This window comes from Populus nigra, chromosome 5 (genome assembly GCF_951802175.1).
Source record: "Populus nigra chromosome 5, ddPopNigr1.1, whole genome shotgun sequence".
In the NCBI taxonomy this organism is placed as follows: domain Eukaryota; kingdom Viridiplantae; phylum Streptophyta; class Magnoliopsida; order Malpighiales; family Salicaceae; genus Populus; species Populus nigra.
In genome coordinates, this window is record NC_084856.1 from 17,963,235 (window position 1) to 17,984,713 (window position 21,479).

Genomic DNA, 21,479 nt, shown 5'->3' on the forward strand with positions numbered 1-21,479 from the left:
AGAAACTTAGTCTGATATGTATAAACTGATCTAAAATATCTTATGTATATATAAAAAATTTAATTAGAATGAAAATTTAAGATTTTATAAAATTATATGTTGTATTGAGTTTAAATTGAATGAATAAAATTATTGTTTCTCTTTTTAGTTTTTGATGATAATAGTTTTTTTTTAGTTTCATGAATGAGAAATTATAATAGTTTATATTTCTAAGTAGATTTAATATATTAATTTAGGTTTTATTTTTGCGTTGAAAATTTTAAATATATATTTTTATTTTTGCTTTTTTCCCCTTATTTTTCAATTTCAATTTCAATTTTTATTTTTGTTTTATTAGGACTCACTTTTTGCTAGATAACTGAATTAAAAACATTCATTCAAATGGAGAAAAAAAAGTCATTAACTCAAATATATAAAATTAAAAATGAAGCATTCAAATAGAAGAATAATAAAAAGTTGAGTACCAAATACGAAGTTTTCCTAATAGTGTTGAACCCGGTTCAACTCCACCCAAGTTTTTAACAGTCACCACTCACCATGCCTCATCTCTTTTAGCAAAAACCCGACTTAAACCCTCAATTCTCAAAAACAAAAACAGAGTGAGACACAGAGACGCTCACAGCAAAGCACCGGAACCGCCGGCGGCATCAATCCTTCGAAGGCTAAAAGGAAAAGGAGCAAGCTAAACACACTCAATAAGCAGGCAAAAGCTTGTAATAATGAGGAAGAAGGTGGACGAGAGAATCAGAACACTCATCGAAAATGGCGTCAAACTACGCCACCGGTCACTCTTCCTTATCATCGGCGACAAGTCACGTGACCAGGCACGCTTGGACGCTCCTCTTAATTATCTGTTTTCTTTCTATTCTTGTAATAGTAATAATTTTGCACTGCATTGGATACAGATTGTGAATCTTCATTATATGCTAAGCAAGGCAGTGGTGAAATCTAGACCAACCGTTTTGTGGTGCTACAAGGATAAACTTGAACTTAGCAGGTTTATTTTACTTTTTATTTTATTTTATTATTTTTTTGAGCTGGATATTGGATTTAATTTTCTTATGTGAATTTATGTATGATGCAGTCACAAGAAAAAACGAGCGAAGCAGGTGAAAAAGTTGATGCAGAGGGGACTGTTGGATCCTGAGAAGGTTGATCCTTTTTCGCTCTTTCTTGAAACTGGAGGTTTAACCTACTGTTTGTACAAGGATTCCGAGAGAATTCTCGGTAATACTTTCGGAATGTGCATATTACAGGTAAGTAAACTTTAATTAATCAATTAATGATTTGTCTCTATATTAGTTATTATGAAGGAATATTGTTCTGTTTTATTTATTTTTAGGATTTTGAGGCATTGACTCCGAATTTGTTGGCTAGAACTATAGAAACAGTTGAAGGTGGTGGGTTGATTGTGTTGCTGCTACGCTCTTTATCTTCGTTGACCAGTTTGTTTACTATGGTTATGGTATGATTTATATCTCCTTTTGTATTTAAGCCTTTTTGGTTTCTAGATTTGTTCAAACGACCACAAAGACAAAGGACGCATGAAGATGGTTTATGCTTTTTTTGCTTTGACTCTCTTATACTTTGACGTGAACCCTAAACTTGAGTTAAAAAAAAATGCAATTATATTCTTTCTTGTTTCTTGACAAATTTACGAGGCAACAACAGTCTATTCTTTGAGCTTCTCCTTGTGCTTAAAAGCAAAGGTTCATTATAGAAGATTTTACTGATTTCAGGATGTTCATGAGAGGTTTCGTACTGAGTCCCATTTCCGGGCAACTGGCCGCTTTAATGAACGTTTCTTACTATCACTTGCGTCATGCAAAGCATGTGTGGTTATGGATGACGAGCTCAACATTTTACCTATTTCTTCTCATATAAGGTCAATCGCCCCAGTTCCTGTTAAAGAGGTGTGGCTTCTTTACTGACTGCAAAAAATTTTATGTATTGTTTCTTGCTGTGCAATTATTATTTTTTCTTTAACAAAAATAATAAATGAAGATTTGGCTCAATGTATCCTTTCTAGCAAGTGATTCTTTCATTACAGCATATCTATTGCATCGAGTATTCCAGTTTTATCTAAATGCTCAAGTTATCTTTTGTCTTGTGTTCTGTGATTAAAGGACTCTGAAGGGCTTTCAGAAGCAGAACGAGGCCTAAAGAATTTGAAAGAACAACTACATCAGGATTTTCCTGTCGGTCCTTTGATCAAAAAGTGTTGTACACTGGATCAGGTAGAGAACACAGTGGATAACTAATGTGGTTGATACTTTGTATTGTCTTTATTGTTTCACATTTAAATTTTTATTTCAAATAGGGAAAAGCTGTGATCACATTCCTTGATTCAGTTTTGGATAAGACGCTGCGCAGCACAGTTGCTTTGCTTGCTGCTCGAGGTCGTGGGAAATCTGCTGCGCTTGGTTTAGCTGTTGCTGGAGCTATTGCAGCTGGGTAACGTGGATATCAAATGCTGCATGTTTCTTTGATGCTTGTGCTTGTTTGCCCTAAATGATCTTTTTCATACAAATAATGATAACATAAAAACAATGCTATTTACAGGTATTCAAATATATTTATTACTGCACCCAGCCCTGAAAACGTAAAAACTTTGTTTGAATTCATATGCAAGGGATTTGATGCAATTGAATACAAGGTACAGTTGTCCCTTTTCCCTTTGCTTGGAATGATATGCTTCATGATCTTATCAGTATAAGCTATTGATACACACTGAAGGTGCTTTATTTGTTTTTATGGTTGCACTTTTCTATTAGCATGTGAGTTAGAGCAAACCAACATTTTCTAGTTGATGTACCAAGGTCAATAAAGTAAGATGGACTGTTAAATAAAATTGGCAGTCAGCTCGTTTTATATTCATAACATATTGATAGAGCAGCTCAACTAGCCATGTATCCATTGTTCTGTTTCCTGGCAACATCTATTGTTGCATGAATGATTTTCTTGTGCATTTTGTTTTCTGCTTTTCTCTCATGCCTTGAGTATCTGGACATTGTTCAGATCTGAAGGAATTGTGTGTTGTCTTAAGCCCATTTTTTGGAATGTATATTTCCTTCTATGTAATCATGCACACCTCTCTTAAGACAGTTTCTCCTGTTTGCTCTCTATGGTCAGTCTGGTTTCTGTGCAAGTATTGTCCATTCACCTTTTTTTCTTAAGCTTGTGACCTGGCCTTTTATTTCCAGGAACATATTGATTATGATGTGGTGAAAAGTGCAAATCCTGAGTTCAAGAAAGCTACTGTGCGCATTAATATCTTCAAGCAGCACAGACAAACAATTCAGGTTAGAAGATAAGGACCTTCCATGTACAATGATGTTCTTAGTTAACTGATCCATCTCTCTTGTTGGTTTGTAAGGATCTGCTACATCATGTAATTAAATACCTAATGTATGTGGTTTCTTGCATTTCCTTGCAGTATATACAGCCACATGAACATGAAAAGCTCTCCCAAGTTGAACTACTTGTTATTGATGAAGCTGCTGCAATTCCATTGCCTGTTGTGAGGTCCCTGCTAGGTCCATATCTGGTTTTCCTTTCATCAACTGTGAATGGGTATGAATGATACTTTTATTTTAATTTCAATTGAAAGCTATTACTTTTCCTCAAGAGATCATTGATTTCCAAAGAAAGCTTCCATTTCCTTCTCCAACAATACGGACTTTTTATATTTTGCACCTTTTAACCAAGCCAAATGCACTCCTCTGATAAAGCTATGAAGGCATTCTTATATACATTTACACTTGTCTTCCTGCATAAAGCTATGAAGGTACTGGCCGATCCTTGTCACTAAAACTTCTGCAGCAATTGGAAGAACAGAGCCAGATATCTTCTAAGAATGTGGAGGGCTCTCTTTCTGGTATATATCTGGGCACATGGCTCTGATAGTTTTATAATGAATGCGTCTTCTATGAATGCATCTTGTGCTGCTAGGAATGTTTGTATTGCTTATTATAGGACCAGTCTTAATTATTCTAATGGCATATCCGTGTTGATGTGGGCAATATCCATTTAAAATGCTTAAACTCAGCATAATCTTGTTGCGTGCTCACTATATGTTAACTGAAATTGATGAAAGAAGTACAACGTGTCAGTTGCTTACTCACTATATGTTAACTGAACTTGATGAAAGAAGTACAATATACCAGAATGAATACAGTGACCATTGTTTTCTATTGGGAAACTATATGTTTTGGGGCATAATATCTTGAACAGTCTCTGATTCTACATGTATGGTTTCAAGGACACTACAATCTTGTTGTTGTCTTGGTTTGCAGTTTTTGAAACTTCTAGTTTTTTCGAATTTAGGTCATTTATTTGAAAGATTTGCTGTTTTCATTATTTGTTTTTATTCAGGTCGTCTTTTCAGAAAGATAGAACTAAGCGAGTCTATCAGATATGCTTCTTGTGATCCAATAGAATTCTGGCTCAATGCCTTACTCTGTTTGGATGTTACAAATTCAATACCTAGTATCAGAAGGTCAGAATTAAGTTGCTGAGAACATGGGATCTGAAGATCCCTCCATCATCTTCATTGAGATCTCTGTTATGAAACCATATCAATTAACTTTACTGATTTACTCTTTTGTTTGTTTGCCCAACTAGATTACCCCCATGCAGTGAATGTAATCTCTATTACATCAATCGGGATACTCTCTTTTCCTATCACAAAGACAGCGAGTTATTTCTGCAGGTAAAATGCATTGTGATTTGATATTTTTGTATTTAGTTAATGGTATTCAAGATACGATGCTTATGTATCTTAATTTGTGCAGCGAATGATGGCATTATATGTTGCATCTCACTACAAAAATTCTCCTAATGACTTGCAACTAATGGCTGATGCTCCCGCACACCATTTGTTTGTGTTTCTCGGTAGAACTTTTTCCTTGAACTGATTTATTTTATTCTTTCAGCAAGAGATTAGGTTTGTACTAATATTGTATGCACAGGCCCTGTTGATGAGTCAAAAAATCAACTTCCTGATATCTTATGCGTCATTCAGGTAAATAACCTAAGAGAGACACAAGCACTTCTATTTATTCTGCTTTAGCATTAAATTCTATGGTGAATCAAATTATCAATTTGTCTCCAAATTCATCACTGATCCCCTTGTAGATTATTTATGTTTAAATTATGCTTTTCACATAAGGTTTCTGCACACTAAATGCTTATTTTCTTTTATTAATGTGATTGATCGCTTCTTTATCTGTTTTGGTGTCTGCTGTTCTATATTGAGGCAATAAACACTGTTCACAAGTATTCTACCTTTTGAATCTGTGAGGATTGAGAATGCTCTCTGGGCATCCAATTTTAATTGCCTACACTAGCCATCTGAGTGGAGGGCAGAGCAAAATTTAGCTTTGGATAGGCCAAAAGTTTTTAAACTTTTAGCAGTTATTTGTAATTAGCTTTTATCCAGGTATTCTAGATGTAAATGACAGGCTCTATCTCATTTCTCTTAACTCAACAGGGACTTTTGTTCTGTGATAAGTATTGTGCTTGATATCATTGTTTGATTAAATGTGAAGGATCTTCCTAATTTTTGTAGTCATTGCAAATTTGCCGAAACATTTTATTATGATTCTCATTGTTATGGTCCATCTTTATATACAGGTTTGTCTTGAAGGACAGATTTCTCGTAAATCTGCAATCCAAAGCTTAAGTGAAGGCCATCAACCCTTTGGGGACCAAATACCATGGAAATTCTGTGAGCAGTTTCGTGATATAGTTTTCCCTAGCTTTTCAGGTGCTCGTATTGTTCGCATTGCCACCCATCCAAGTGCAATGAGGGTAAGCCACTATCTCAATCATGCCAAATTGAGTGCCTCGGATTCATGTAATGAACTGTAATATACCTTTTCTTTATGTCGTTTCAACACAGCTTGGATACGGTTCTGCTGCAGTGGAACTCTTAACCAGGTTGGTCTCTCCCTATTTTGACATTATCATTCAAGTAGATATTGCACTTATCTTGCTTACAGTTGGTAAGATTATCAAAAATAAAAGTAATTGCAATTAGAATGGCAGCAGCCTTTCTTATTTCTTCTCTTTGTTGTATTTAGGTTATTTTTAGATGTTTGCTGTACAAGTTTTGGTTAAAAAAGAAGAAACTTGACCTACAGATTATGATTCAAGTCATGATCTTAGAACAAGGACTGCTCCTATTTCAGCAAGGATTAGTTGAATTGGTACAGAATTAGCTTTCTTGCTGATGTATTTTCTATCAAACATCATGTTCTTATACATGAATTGTCATACTCCCAAGCAGTTGTCCCTACACAGTAGTGTGGTACCTGGAATGATTGAACAAATTTTTCACTTGAAGAAGAGTCCAGACTTGATAAGACCAATGATATAGTTTTATGGTTTATGAGCTACCATATGAGCTGACTTGGTAGTTTTAGCTTTGTAGTACACACATTTTACAGGGAGAGTTTGGGGATCTTCTCTTTTGGTACCTTGACTACTGTACCTTTTGTTTTCTAGATAAGGAAAATTTAGTTTTATGACAAATATTCATACATGTGAGCTACCATATGTTTTGTTGGTGACATTGCATCAAGATTTCGATTGAGCTTTGTAAATATTGTGTGTAAGTTTATTGAACCATGTGTTGAATGACTGTTGGTTCAAGTGGTAGAATTAGAGCTGTGCTGCACTCTCCCGCATGAAATTGTTAGTACATAATTTTGGAGTTGAATAATGACAATACAAGGTAATGCAAAAGAAGTGGCAAATTTTATTGAAAAGTGGTATAGAGAAAATCTTCCTTTAATTAAACTTAAAGACTCTGGAAAACAACTGTCAAAAACATAAAGGGTCTTGTAGTTTTGCTTACTTTGCTTCATAGTGAAACCTAGAAATATGGATACATAATCATCATTGTGGCCTTAATATCGAGAGTAAGAGATTTTGCCAATATGAGAACATCTACTTTGATATGTTTTGTGATGGGATATCCTTAGTCTGTGCTGCATATGCAACAGTATAATATAACAAGCACTCTAATATATAAGAGAAAGTGACTTGATGAGTATACTCCATGCTTAATCATGGCATGATGCATTTACAAGTTAGAATTTCTTTGAAAGCGGAGGCATTTACAATCCTAGTCTCTATAGGTACTATGGAGGACAATTAACTCCCATTTCGGTAGTAGATGATGAAAATGATGTGGAAATTCCTCAACTTAGAGTTACAGAAGCTGCAGAGAAGGTCCATTCACTGAACAACTCTTGTTTCTATATTAAGTTTTCATAGTTATATTTCCTTTAATGATTTTCATGTTGTAGTATATGGGGTTTTTTTTACTATCTTGTTATATTATAGATTATAAATCCAAGCAATGTGATGAAATCTTTTAATTTCAATCAAGAATTATTGCAGTCTCACTTGCCCAATAATTTCTTCTCTTCTCCTGAAAATTCAAATTAGAATGATAACTGTGAATCCATTAATATGAACAGTATCTTGTTACATTACTTTTCACATGGAAAATTTATTTTGCCAAAGGCCAGTACTATGGATGGAGTCATGCTTTTGTAACTATTGTGCCTGTAGGTTTCTTTGCTAGAAGAAAATATAAAACCTAGGACGGAGCTTCCACCTTTGCTAGTAAATCTTCATGAACGGCAACCGGAAAAGCTCCATTACCTTGGTGTTTCCTTTGGGCTAACTTTGGACCTTTTTCGCTTTTGGAAGAGACGTAAATTTGCTCCCTTCTACATCGGCCAAATTCCAGTTAAGATGCCTTTTCAGTTTTATTATACGGACACTGTGTTATATAATGATAATTAGTTGTGAACTTTATTTGTTTATTGTTTTCTTTTGAATTAGAATACGGTAACTGGTGAGTATTCATGTATGGTACTCAAACCATTAAACAACGATGATAGTGAAGCTCGTGGGTCAGATGAATGGGGCTTTTTTGGTCCCTTTTACCAAGGTTAGTCCTTTTTTCAGATCAACATGTACCTTTTCATATTTCTTTTTTAATTCTGAATATTCAAAGCTTATTTCTTATCTGTCTTCAGATTTCAAGCGAAGGTTTGCTCGACTACTGGAAGGTGATAGTTTCCATTCAATGGAATATAAGCTTGCTATGAGGTCAGATTTGAAACTTTACCTTCAAATGAGTTTCTGTTTAATATGCTCATGCAACTCTTGATATTTCAGTGTCTTGGATCCTAAAATTAACTACACTGACATGGAGCAAGAACCCACATCATCTGCTCCTGATGGATTTTGGAGGTCGCCTACTGATGATCTATCACCATATGATTTGGAGCGGTTGAAAGTTTATACTGGAAACCTTGCTGATTTTCATCTGGTAAGGTCCAATTGGAAACTGTCATGTTTGCTCTGCAAGTTATTGGATAAAATTTATATCATGGCAAATAATCTGATACATGGCACATGCATATAAATTTGAGGTCCATCTCTGCTTGGAAACAATGAGGAAACGGAACCCGTTTCAGTCTGCTGAATGACTTTTAGAACTTGTACACCTGGCATCATTATACTAAGGCAAAAGGGTTATTATGTGTAAATGATTTATATCTCCCTCAACATGGCATTGTTTCAGTTCTTTTCTGGCCAAGAAAAGAAAATCTGCCAGTTGAAGCTAATGCAAAAATGTATAGTTTGTGTATATGATGGATCGATAAGTAACCCCCTTCCCATTTATCAGTACACCAACAACAGAACTGCTTTTAAATTCAATGAGAACTGGAGTGTGGGAAGGGGTCTTTTGATATCTAAGGGGTGGTTTTTTTTAGCAGAGGACTTTGGCTTTTTTATGTTTCCATTGCATGCTCAAAGATTTGCACATGTCAATGGATATTGGGAACTAGTATGGAATGTAAGAGGTTCTGTGGATAGACATGTATTTGAGATGCAAGATAGCTGTAATTTTTTTTCTGTAAATAAAAGAAGAAAAATGTCTATTAGATGTGATCTAATTCTTCACACCATAGAATATTAGACCTACTTCAATCACAACCCATTTGTTTACCATTTATGCTGAACTTCTGAAGCCTGGGATGGGGTGAGATTTATTTGACTTCTATAGACAGCAGGATTGCCATAGACCATTTCATCACTTGTGTCTTGTGGAAATAACTAAAGTTGGTAACATTAGTAATTTGAAAATATGCAAAGGTTTGTCAGGCACTTCATTCTGTGTGATTCTAATAATTTTGTGTTTTTGTTTCCTCCAGATTTTAGACATTGTTCCAATCCTGGCTCGTCTATATTTTCGAGGAAAGCTTCCTGTCACATTGTCATATGTTTCGGCTTCTATTTTACTCTGTGTTGGTTTGCAGCAACGAAATATTACCTTTATTGAGGTTTGATTCTCAACTTGCCAGTTAGATTATTTCATTTCACGCATGTGCACTATGCATGCACGTGCATATTTCTGTGTGCAAGAAAGTGAACGGAGAGTTATCTGGAAAAGGGTAGAAAAATGTGTGTTGCTTTTGGTATAAAAGTTAGATCCACACAACTTCTAGTGCATGCTAATCTGTTTTATTGATGTTCTTATTTCCTTTTTATGCTTACCTAGCATATCAGGAATGACTACTGAGTGTACTGCTGAATTGTTATTACAGGAACAAATGAAGGTGGAAAGAACACAAATTTTGTCACTTTTTATGAAGGCTATGAAGAAGATCTACAAATATCTTCGTGGTATTGCATCTAAAGAGAGAGAATCAACCCTACCCCGGATAAAAGAGGTAAGTTGATAGAAAACCTGTACTTCATACATAATACTACACAACACAATGAAAAACATTGCCGCACATGGATATGTTTAATACATAGTATTGTGAGTATATGAATCCAATAAATATTTTGTAATCCCAACGCCTAGAAAAATTATCCCTTTTCTCCATTATATACTCAACCAGGCTTTGTTTTGAGGCTAGCTATGCTTGGCCACATGAATCCTTTTTCTCCATTCAGTTGTCATCATCAAGAGGCCGAATATATTTTTACACGGCTGTGTTCCACCTTTTTGCTTATGTGCGATTCTTCTATTGTTTCTAGTGTATGAACATTTTCATTCAAAACAATCTAATTCCTAATGTGAACAAATTTTTCAGAGAGAGTTGAGACCTCACAGCATATCAGTGAATGATGATCTAAAGGAAGCAGCAAAGCAAGTTGAGGTGTGTTTTTCTTCCTTTTTTCTCTTCCTCTCTTTAATCTCTGTATCTGTTCTTTTATCTCCTAGTGCTAAACTGACTGTAGGATGGGATGAAATCCAAGATGGAGGGTTTACTGAATCCTGAATTCCTTCAACAGCATGCAATTGTGGGCAGGGAAGAAGAGTTGGAGAATGCTTTGCAAGAACATGGTGGAAAGATAAAGCCAGGTGGTGTTGTTAGTGCAAAACCCAAAGGAGTTAAACCGGATAAACATGGAAAGCAAGAGAGTGGTAGGAGTGGGGGAAAGCGAAGCAAAGAGGATGGTGGCTCTAAATCAAATAAAAAGGGTAAATTTTAATTGTCAGAGCCCTTTTTATTTGATAGTTATGAATGTCATGATTGATTAATTCTGCGACTGTTAATTAGACCAGAAAAAAAATAGAGATGCAATTTTGATTGAGAAAGCCATTAGCCCATGATTCATGATTTTTAGTGTCATTTTTATAGAAAAAAGCCAGTGCGCATGCACGAGTTTTTGAAGTAAACGTCCATAAAATACCGATTGACAGGCAATTGACACTGCCAGTTGATCAGGTCTTACCTGCTCTTTAAACAATGGTACTAATGGTCCACGCGCACAACATAAATGTAAGCATACGACCTTCCATTTGGGTGAGAGCTTGTGAGAGCAATGACCTCTGAATACCATCATTTCATAGCAGGAAGCTGCCGGAGTAACGACTTATCTCCTGGCAATCAAATTGCATTGGCACCCGAACTTGCTATATCCAGTCAGTTGATATAGCTGTGGTCCAAATGGATAGAGCTTCACGCTATCAAAGTATTGTAGTTTCTAATTCCTCTCTCATCCACTCAGGATCCGCTTGGGTTTTTCTGCTCATGCCTTGCTTCAATTGAAGTTCAGTCTTGAATCTGAATCCATCCAGTCTTGAAGATAGATTTGAAGAGCAAGATTGTTTCTGGGACTGAGAAGCTAATAAGAATTGACAAGATAGAACCTTCTGACTCAGGGCTCTGCCAAATAAGTCATCTTCTGACTTCTACATGCAGCAGCTTTGTCAGCAGAGCAAGTCGCACCCCGACAAAAGTACGTTCAAAGTTTGCAAATTGGGCCTAAAACCCTTCTCCAACAGATGATAAGTATTTCTCGCATCGCTCATACTCTTCTCTTGACACAAACTCCTCAACAAAGCATTAAAATAAGTATCGAACACCGGGACCAATCTCTTAAACTTCCGAAAAGACTCCGGGGTCACTAACAGAACAAACCTGGCATCTCTACCTAAAACAACTTTGTAAAGTCCTCGGGGTAATCAAGTTCCGGTCTTTCCTTTTGATATCAATCAATCGAAACATCCCAAATATAACCATATTTACCACTCCTTCATCTAAAGAATAAGTTATAAAACCGGCAGTGAAAATAATTTTTTTATATATTTTTTAATAAAAAATATATAAAAAAATATTATTTTCAAATATTTTAAAATAAAATCCACTTTAAAAAACAATCACTGCAACTCTCAACCACACCCTTACTGCTCCCCCTACATCCTTACTGCTCACATTTTAAAAGAAAACACATGAGCCACGAATATTGGATCTTCAAATGGTGTACAAGAAGCAACTTCATCACCCAATTCATCATGCTTAACCTTTTGCAACGCAAGTTGACGTTTAAACAGCCATTTAACTCAACAGAGTCGCAGACTACATACCGCAGTACGGTACTTATGTAGAGGTTTCGATACAGTGGGGAGCGGAAGAAAATTAGTTAGCAAAGAGAAGCAAGTTTCTAAGACAAATTCATTCCAAGACATGTGACAACATAACACCAGTTCCCTTCTCGCTATTGAGTTGAATTAACAAAAGATGGCATAATATCTACTCATTTGCCATAGCTGTGATTCAAAACCGTTTTATTTATCAAAGCAAAACAGATGGTTATTTCCCGCATTCCAGGTCTTGCGCCTCAACAAAGTTCAAATTCAAGTCAAACAATTAACAAGCCATGCAAGATTCAGAGAAAGTTCCGGATGTCCAAAGACCTCACATCGACCGGTTTCTCATCCTTAAATTCCTCCCTGAAAAAAAAAGTATCAATAAAATATCAATACCGAAATTCAATTATAAGGGTGAAACATAACAGAATATAAGATTAATCAAACTCAGCTTGGGTAGATTGAATTGCCAATCAAGCTTTGGTCGAAGTCGAGCCATTTCAAAGGTATTCTGCACAAGCTCAGCTCAAGGTACAGATTTTTATTGAGCTTGGTTCATTTGGCTTGGTGGCTTAAAATGAACCTAAGGGTAAACTTAAAGTCACAGTCAAGATTCATCCAGCCAGATTGTCCTTCAAGGTTTCAGAATATGAAATACTACCTGATATTATACCTTGTTGAATTTCTTTGCCAAACAATTAGTACAAGAGGAGCAGCCTTTTTGGGAATCGTCTTCAATTCAAGACAAAATTAGAGAAGAAAATATAATAAATAATGAAATTTGAGAATGTCAATCTAATCCCTATTTTCATTCTTGTTAACTCCTAAAGATACAGAGCACAGATTTTATTGCTCTAAAACAAGTCATGTTGAAACTCTAACAGAAACACCTAGAATGCCCCTGTGATCGAGAACAAACCAGGTTGAGCAACCTAGTGGTCATGCTCAGCTCAACTTTAAAACGAGCTTAAAATTTTGTTCAAGCTCGGTTTGGATTATGCTCTGAACGAGTTTGATCAAGCTTAATGTGCCAAGTCCAGGTCAAATTCAAGCTGTTTGGGTTGACCTACACCCCTATTCAGTGCTCATTCATCAGGGATACAGAGATCTGGAAAAAAGCACTTTCCCAGGAAAAATACAAAAATGGGACCTAAACCAACATCCCTCCTATCTATTCACTGCCCGACTGAAGACAAGAGTAGGAAGCCCGCATATCTAGAACCACAAGGTTCATAATAAAAAAGACAGCATAAAAACAACAAAGTACCTCTTCCTTTGTGTTTCCATAGCCTCAACAGCATCCTTCTTCAGCTCCTCCAATTGAGCTTTAGCGATTTTAAGTTCCAAATCCTCTTCATATTTTGGCAGATCTTCCCTCCGAACTCCAAGCCTGGAGATATATGTATATATTAAAAAAAAGGGTCTGAAATTCCCTTTTGAAATATATCCTAAAACGCAAACTAAATGCCAGGTGATATTACAAATTCCAACTAATGAACAAAATTATCAGACATTAGCCACCGTAAAGAAACCAGGAAAAGAAAAGAAACACTTGGATGCTATCTCCATATCAAACTCACCGCATCAGCACTAGCACTAGAGCTACCAACTGCAACAGCGGGAGTTTAACAAACACAAATTATTTGCTGGTAATAGTAGATCAACATAGTTACATTGACAATTCCAATCCTGTACAGACATACTTTTTAAAGTAAGTCCTCTAGGCAATATATAGACACATTCTTTTGTAAACCAATGCATTAGATGTTTCATCTGTCGAATAAAAGAAAACATCCATAAGTCATCAGACAGCCAAGGGTCTGCATATTCTTCAGGTTTCAAAAGACAGAGAATGATCATGCAACAAGAATGAACTTCATCAAGAACATTTCATATGTACTTGGGCATCATTAAGTGCAACACTCTAGTAGGTAAGATAAAGCACATCATCATTCAACAAAGAAAAAACAAACAAGAATAAGGATTCGGATTCAGTTGATAGAACAAAACTTACTTCGTATTAATCTTATCAAATTCAGCCATAAGAAGTGCCATTCCTTTCTTATCGTTCCTCATCAGAGGTTTCTTAATTTCCTTTTCAACTTTATCCAATGCATCCATCATCATAGCCTCTACACCAAGCTCATCAGGGAGATCTCTCCTACAGGGGAAAACCCACATCCATCATTACATTACAAATAAGAAATACAACAAAGAGATGTTGAGAAACATAATTTAGAGGAATTATAACAAAATGAATTGCACGTCAGTTACTACAGATGTGAGGTTTAATTTCAGGTCCACAGGGACAAGTGTTTGGCACAATGGAGAGGAGGAAAAAATAGCAGTTTCTTCCACATCCTAGTAAAATGATAATTCATAATAAATACATAGACATTTATGACATGAAGCTTCAATTGCTGCAGCAATAATATCCAATTTAAACAAGACCTTGGAAAAGAAAAGAAAAAACAAATACTTGATTCTTATTTCCTGCAATTGCAAAAAATATGTTCGAGCATCTGGAATATCTTTTGTTTCTTCTTCGATAGTATACTGGATCCTTTGTGATTCCGATAACAAGCCAGCCCTGCAAAGACATAACATATGACCAGTAAATACATCATAGATCATTAAAATGCAAGTGTACCAAATTCAGCACAAACAATGCATATAACTCCACTCGATGAAAGATTCATCAGCATCAAACCAAATGCTCACCAAAAACAAAGAACAATGCTAAATACTGAAACACCTCTGGAGAAAGTGGAGAAACTATCAGAATATAGAAGAATAGAAATGGCTTACTTCTCTCTAGCTGTCTTCATGACCTTCATATAATGAGACACAGCAGCTGGATCCTCGGGATCAATGATGATCTTTTCCTTCCGAAAAACCCCAATGGCTGTATCAAATTTTTTCTTGAGGTCCCGAAAGATGTCCTTCAACATCTCTGTTTAGTTCAAAGCAACACAATTTGCATCAAGTTACCAAATCATCAAGGTGTTCACTGCAAATAAAACTGCTTCTACCTAGAATGAAAAATGTTATTATAAATCATCAATTCGGGAACAAACAATGATGATTACCACATATTTTACTTTGAACTGAACTGTAAACGTATCCTAATAAGAATATAGGGCAACAACATAAATCATTGTGATCACCATCTACAGGAACAATAAGACATCCAGCTTGGTGTTGCGGAACAAACAAAAGTTTGAAGGCCCCCAGAATACATACAGAATTCAAACTTGTTAATTTGCTTCTATATTTGGCACAAGTTTCAGCAGTAAAAGAGGCATAATACATAAACAAGTTACGATGACATGATTCACATTCGGACAAGTGAACAAAACAGATGCACAAGCATGTATGTGATAGCAGTGTTGTTGCAAGGCATAATATTGCAATTGAATCTATTAGATCCAAGGTATCAAAAGTAAAGTGAGCAAGCACCAACCAAAGTGAAGTAAAATCAATTGTACAACACAAAGGATTCTTTTTTTCCCCAAGAGCAATGCTCAAAACATGCTATAGGAAAAGAAAAACCTAACAACAACATCAACAACAAAGCCTCGGTCCAAAACTAGTTGGGGTTGGCTGTTAGCCAAAAGATTAGAGGTTAAAAGTAGTAAGGTTGTTAATGCTTTATTGTGCTGTTAAAATTTACAAAATACAAATATTAACAAACAGAAGCCACTGCTAGTGAGTAGGTCGGTGACATTGTTTAATATTTCCCGAGCTTCGTAAAATATTTTTTCAAGCTCATAGCACAATGTGTAGAGTTATAATAGCCAATAACACTCAACTTTTAGGTCCAGAACTTATCTCCCCAAATCATCGTGCTTTGCAAGTGACAAAGCTACATTTTGCACAATATCATCAAAGAACACAAGTGTGACAAAAACCCATTTAATAAGAGAAGTTTACAGGGTTACTGACCATCTCCCTTAAACCCATCGGGAGCCGCCTCTTTTGCATAATAACGAACTGGAAAAGCAAGTTGCTGATTCAAAATGGCTTGACTTCCATACAACTGCATAAACCCAAAATTCTCAAAAAAATTATAAACCACAAAATCATTATTAATGAATACAAAATCCCAATAATCGAACGAAGAACCCCCGCACCTCTCTTTATAAAAAATGATAATAATTCCAAAATTATATCCCTAAAGAAACCCACATGATATTTGGAATTTCCCATAAAAAAATAATCCCAACCAACATATAATTCCATTTTCATCAGAAAAATAATTATAGGAAAAGAAAAGGCATCACAGTGACCCAAAGAAATCCCTAATAATTCTTCCTGTCCACTAAAGCAAAAAATAATGAAAAAAAATCAGAGTAGATGGATTCAGAATTTGATTAACTTAAGAGGAATCGGAATCCAGCGTCAAGAAAATAATGGATGATTGGAAAGGAGGTAAATGGTCTGGAATAGAGAGAAGAAAAGCAAAACCTGTTTGGATCTGGATAAGAGACGATAACTGAAAGCCATTATTTCTTCTTCTTCCTTCTTTTTTTTTCAAATCGAAGGAGTAGGGTTGTTTGGCTCTTCGTTTTTTATGACCGCTGAAATCCGACCCGAGCGGAAGAGAAACACGGAGGGAGAGAGAGTGTTTTTGAGTAGTAGGCCAGCCCTTGTTTTCGCACCGTTGGATCTAGTTTGAGAGGGTTATATTTGAAAAAATCAAAAGATATATATTTAATCTTATAATACTAGACATTTAACCATGAATTTAGCTGTTAAAATTAATTTTTTATTTAATTAAATGATAATAAAAATATATAAAAATATAAAATTTATTAAAAAAATATTATATAAAATTACACATATTAAAAATATTATCTAAAAATAATATATATTTTTTTAAAAAATAAATTTTATTTATATAAAATATTAAAAAATAGATGAATTAGAATAATCTCTTTAAAACATTAAATACATATAAAATAATTTTAAAAAAAATCTCTATTTAAAAGAAAAAGCTAAAAAAACAATCTAAGAAATAAAAGAGAAAGAGGTATTGATTTAAATAAAAATAAAAATTATTTAAAAAATACATATTAAAAAAAAATCAAGTCAAAAAAATAAATTTAGAAGAAAAAAAGTGAAGCATTGATGGGCCTATCATATCAAGCTCATATGCCTAGCTCATTTGGGATTTATTTTTAAAAAAAATAAATAATACGTTGTCATCTTTGTCTATATTCTTGCTACAATGGCGGCGAGGACTAATAGTTTTTTTAGTTTAGAAACTTATTTTCAACATATTTTTTACTTAAAATATCTATAAAAGCATCTAAATATCTTAATAAACTCAAATATGATCTAAAAAAATAAAAAAATCATTTCAAAAACCTAAAATCAACTTAAAACCAAGAACTTTTTCAAGATTAGATATGACATTTCAAGAAAAAAGGCAAGTAACATCCAGGATAAAATCCCCTTATCGAATAGAATTTATTGACACAAAAATCAATTTTTTTATAACTACAATTGGTGTTAACCAAGATTTCCTCTCTCTAACACTGGAATCCATATACTTTCTCTATTTTCTCTCAAATTAAGGAATAAAAATAAAAAAATAAAGTTTTGGATCAAAATTAATTTTTTAGAAAATCAAGGGATCTAATAATTTATAATGTGACAAGTAAAAGGATAAAAATGAATGTTTTGATATTATTTTGAAACTACCATCTATTTTATCTATCTTTTTCACTATAGTGCTCTTTTTAATTTTGTTTCTAGTCAACAATTTTGAAGTAATTAAACTTTAATTTGTTCCTAAAATGATACAACAGATAAAAAAATTAAGGATCAAAATAAAAAAAATATAACAAAAAATCCACAATAAAATATAAGCTAATGAAAAAAAGTTATTTTGCAGAGGTATTTCACCTTTAGAGATTCTTATAATTATAATTATAATATAATTATCCATTGCACTTAATGTGTTATAAGATATGGGCAAATGACAAGATATGCATCTACATGATTGGTATCTTTACATTTTTAATTATTATCTAATTCTTTAATATGCTATACTGTGTCAAGGTCTTTTTTAATCGAATAATGATGTTTTTTTCATGTCAAAACCGCTCTTAAATTATATAAATATATAATATAAAAATTGCACAAAATTGCTGTAATATTTGTACATAATTTTCTTTTTTTTTCCCTTTAATATACATCTTAACTTTATCCAAAAATAAAAAAGTATAGTTGAAGGGCATTTTCAGAAGAGCCAACCTTCCTTTGAAATATCTTGGGGTAACCGCTAATTACTGGAAGCATGGAAAGTTTTCTCTAGCTAATTGAATGTTTCTCTTGAAGAATGCAAAGCTGGGCTTCAAAATGTGCAGGCAAACTCCACCTTATTTCATCATTCATTCTCGGTATATAAAAATTCTATTTTTGTTCTGTTGAGAGAGGTACTCCTGGTTGATTAATTCGTGCACCAAATAAAATTAATTTTTCTTTCTAAACGATTTCAAGGACCCGCCTTCGCATTAACTTGATGTAACCTGAGAAATTCAAGAAAAAAATAATAATTAAAGCATACTTCATTAATCAATCAAAGGTATTATAAAAAACTACCGAGGCTACTTGTTTCTCCTTGGCAAAGTAATTAAAATCATGTTGAGCAGAAGCGCAACCTCTCTAGGTGGAAAGGGCTGGGGTTGGAGCTGAGAAATACTATAGAGTTGAACATCGCTTGCAAGAACAACATGGGATCTATTTCTAAAATAAGTTTCGCTGAGGGTGGCATGGTTTAAAACCAATACACATTGAAAATGTTAAATTAATTTACGGCAAAATTGATTGTCCAAATTGTTATAGGGTAACCAACCATCATGAACAAGGTAATAGTTGGGGGGTATTTTTGCAGCTGAAGAGCTCATCCAAACCTCTATGATTACCATCTTCCACACTCCATAATTGCCAAAAGACTACATAAACTATAAATTATTTTCTCCTGTACACATCTTCAACATAAAGTCGGTAACAATTTCAGAGTTGTGCATGTTCTCTGTTAAATATTTTTTGTACACATCATTTCAAATCTATGCTGCAAAGGATTTACCACAACCACATGTCTTTGTTGCATTTGGGTTCTTGAAAGAGAAACCTCCACCAATAAGAGCATCGCTATAATCCAATTGCATCCCAAATAGGAAGAGCAGGCTCTTTGGATCACAAACTGCAAAACAAACAGAAAAATGTAAATTTATTGTAAAAAATAACCTATAATTTCTACAGGCATAATCCTGTTTCCCATATGCAGAGGAGGGTGGTGTCAAATCTGCAAGCTTCTTACATTGTTTAAGCAAGACAAACAAATGGTACCCATTTTTTATGAAAGACGTACATGTTGGCTTCCAGAAATCAGGACAATGGGAAAATTCCAACTCCAAGATCCAGTATCCATGCTAAAACAAATAGTGTTGCCACGACTACTAGAATTAATGAAATCAAAGAAGGGATAAATAAGGGCTCAAACTAGGTGCCTTTAACAAGTCAATTTTGAACCACAAAATAAAAAGACGATGATATACAAGAGAAGCACATCAAAAATTAAGATCTAAATTTTAAAACACCAAAAAGTTGCAACCAGGATTTATTAGGACTTGTCAAAAGCTTCTACATAACAACATAGTTGATGATTTGCAAGAAGATACAATCAGCACAGAATAAAGTGTACTATCAAGAGTCGAAGAAATGAACATGTTCAGGGTCTAATATTGCATTTTCGAATAACCAACAAAAAGAATTATGCTGCAATTGGGGTTTCAACTTTTAAATACTCGATAATTACTACAGAGATGTTCATTTGAATGATGATACAGTTCAAGCTGAGATTTTCAATAAAAACATCACTACATTGGAAGGCTAGGCAGCCTGATATCGTTTGACAACAGATTGGGACCTAGTTAGTCTGTTGATGGAAGTCAGATCAGGTTTGGCTCTGCATATGTTGTCCTTCCCTATCTAGAACGAGGACGTGAGAGAGGCCTTCTTGAGAAAGCAATCAGAACCAAATTAGGGTTTACTTGGAAGGGAACCAGCAGATAAACCTCCTAGAAACACTGGTTATTTTGATAGAAACTCAACTTGCCTTTATTCCATGTATGATGCCTTTTATTAAGGGTTAAGGTTATTACAACTAATGAAAGAGATGGTTTGTTTACCGTAGAGGACAGCCAACCAACATTTTTTTTATTACTATTATAGGATCAAAGACATCATGTTTCACCAAAGAGAATAGATGAATCAACTTACACATATCATTCATGGAAGAGAAAATCCCATTACATCCTACATGAACGTTTTCCTCTTCAACCCAACTCACCCAATAAATCTATATCCATGACACTCATTCATATTTTCATTACCCTATAATTAATGCATTTCTGACTTAAACAATAACCACTCACCACATCAACTTAACGGCCTTATATCAAAATCCTCCTAGATCAACCACTACGTTAAACGCATGATCTTCAGTACCATCTGACTTACAAAACCCATGATCTTCAGTACCATCTAGCTTACAAAACCCATTTTTATCCAATCATGTGTCTCAAATACTCCGTAAGCACAATTTCTCATCTTTCGACAAACCCTATTCGCAAAATACTACAACGAGAGAGAGAGAGAGAGAGAGAGAGAGAGAGAGAGAGAGAGAGAGAGACTATTGGGTACTCCCAACCCCACTCACGTAAAAATGATTCACTGACAATCATGCTGACTCCCGCTTTTATGCAAGTGAAGGAGCAGCATACCGAGAGTGTGGTTGGCTAAATGGGACTGCGCGGAACAACCTAATTTTGACTAGAATTTGGTGCCCAGCTAGAAATGAACAAACACTTGTCCCACGATCCCTCTAGTCTAGTCCAGTCTATACGCGCCAACATTTACAAGAACAGGGAAAAAATAAAAGAGGCTGCTAACAGAAACGCATACCAATTGCAAATCCGTTGTATTCAATGATGGAATCATCAGGTCTAGCATTGGCTCGATTTTCAAGATCCATGGTGTAAGACATGCCAGAGCATCCACCTTGTTTGACCCCAATTCTTAAGCACAGATCTTCATCTCTATCATTTTTAATCCTATTCAAATGCTTCAACGCATTCTCCGTCACGGATATCGCCGGCGCCACCCCCTCCGACGGCGGCGCAGCTGTAATCATCGACCATAATAACAATTACAGTCACATGCTGTTATAATAATTCACAAGAGAGTTGCATTGAATCAAAATGAATTTACCTGGAGATGAAGTTGATCGAAGGGAGAGAGGATGGTTTCGACGGCTGAAATTTGATTTCGAGAATCGGAAAGAGAGAGAATTTGGAGGTGAAGAGAAAGAGAGAGTTTTTGTACTAGTGTAATTTGGCGATGGAAGAAGAGGAGAGTGCGGTGGTGCTGCTGTCGAAGAGAAAAACGCCATTTGTGGACTTCTCCTAGCCTCCTCCGGGGATGGATTGATTAAGGTTTGATTAGAAGATCGTAGCCGTTCAAGATTTGATTACTGGTCCTTGTAAGTTGAACGGCT

The 21,479-nt window shown here is 34.9% G+C and overlaps 3 protein-coding genes across 6 annotated transcripts; 1 reads left to right on the plus strand and 2 right to left on the minus strand.

Annotated features, from left to right (window-relative positions):
- Positions 1–543: 543 nt before the first annotated feature.
- LOC133694685 (RNA cytidine acetyltransferase 1-like) lies at positions 544–10,658 on the plus strand. 4 transcript variants are annotated; one of them, XM_062116328.1, is made up of 26 exons: positions 544–824; positions 906–997; positions 1,085–1,256; positions 1,343–1,465; positions 1,740–1,913; positions 2,127–2,237; positions 2,321–2,454; positions 2,563–2,656; positions 3,204–3,302; positions 3,437–3,573; positions 3,780–3,877; positions 4,375–4,498; positions 4,624–4,711; positions 4,794–4,893; positions 4,971–5,023; positions 5,635–5,811; positions 5,903–5,940; positions 7,143–7,236; positions 7,582–7,761; positions 7,858–7,966; positions 8,055–8,127; positions 8,197–8,350; positions 9,240–9,368; positions 9,633–9,758; positions 10,128–10,193; positions 10,330–10,658. In XM_062116328.1, the coding sequence occupies exons 1-26, from the start codon at positions 720–722 to the stop codon at positions 10,528–10,530; spliced, it is 3,051 nt and encodes a 1,016-aa protein (XP_061972312.1). In that variant the 5' UTR covers positions 544–719; the 3' UTR covers positions 10,531–10,658. The 4 variants fall into 4 exon arrangements, with proteins under 4 accessions (XP_061972312.1, XP_061972311.1, XP_061972314.1 ...); XM_062116327.1 differs by having other exon boundaries at positions 545–824; positions 10,276–10,658; XM_062116330.1 differs by lacking the exons at positions 544–824; positions 906–997 and having other exon boundaries at positions 1,123–1,256; positions 1,386–1,465; positions 10,276–10,658.
- A 1,324-nt stretch (positions 10,659–11,982) lies between these two features.
- LOC133694686 (probable ATP synthase 24 kDa subunit, mitochondrial) lies at positions 11,983–16,579 on the minus strand. The gene is made up of 7 exons (XM_062116331.1): positions 16,379–16,579; positions 15,857–15,950; positions 14,720–14,864; positions 14,391–14,501; positions 13,926–14,072; positions 13,179–13,301; positions 11,983–12,274 (listed from the first exon to the last, which is right to left on the minus strand). The coding sequence occupies exons 1-7, from the start codon at positions 16,415–16,417 to the stop codon at positions 12,211–12,213; spliced, it is 723 nt and encodes a 240-aa protein (XP_061972315.1). The 5' UTR covers positions 16,418–16,579; the 3' UTR covers positions 11,983–12,210.
- Positions 16,580–18,862: 2,283 nt separating this feature from the next.
- On the minus strand, positions 18,863–21,479 carry LOC133693131 (iron-sulfur assembly protein IscA, chloroplastic-like). The gene is made up of 3 exons (XM_062114264.1): positions 21,194–21,479; positions 20,888–21,106; positions 18,863–19,124 (listed from the first exon to the last, which is right to left on the minus strand). Exons 1-3 carry the CDS (start codon positions 21,372–21,374, stop codon positions 18,988–18,990), a joined length of 537 nt encoding a protein of 178 aa, XP_061970248.1. The 5' UTR covers positions 21,375–21,479; the 3' UTR covers positions 18,863–18,987.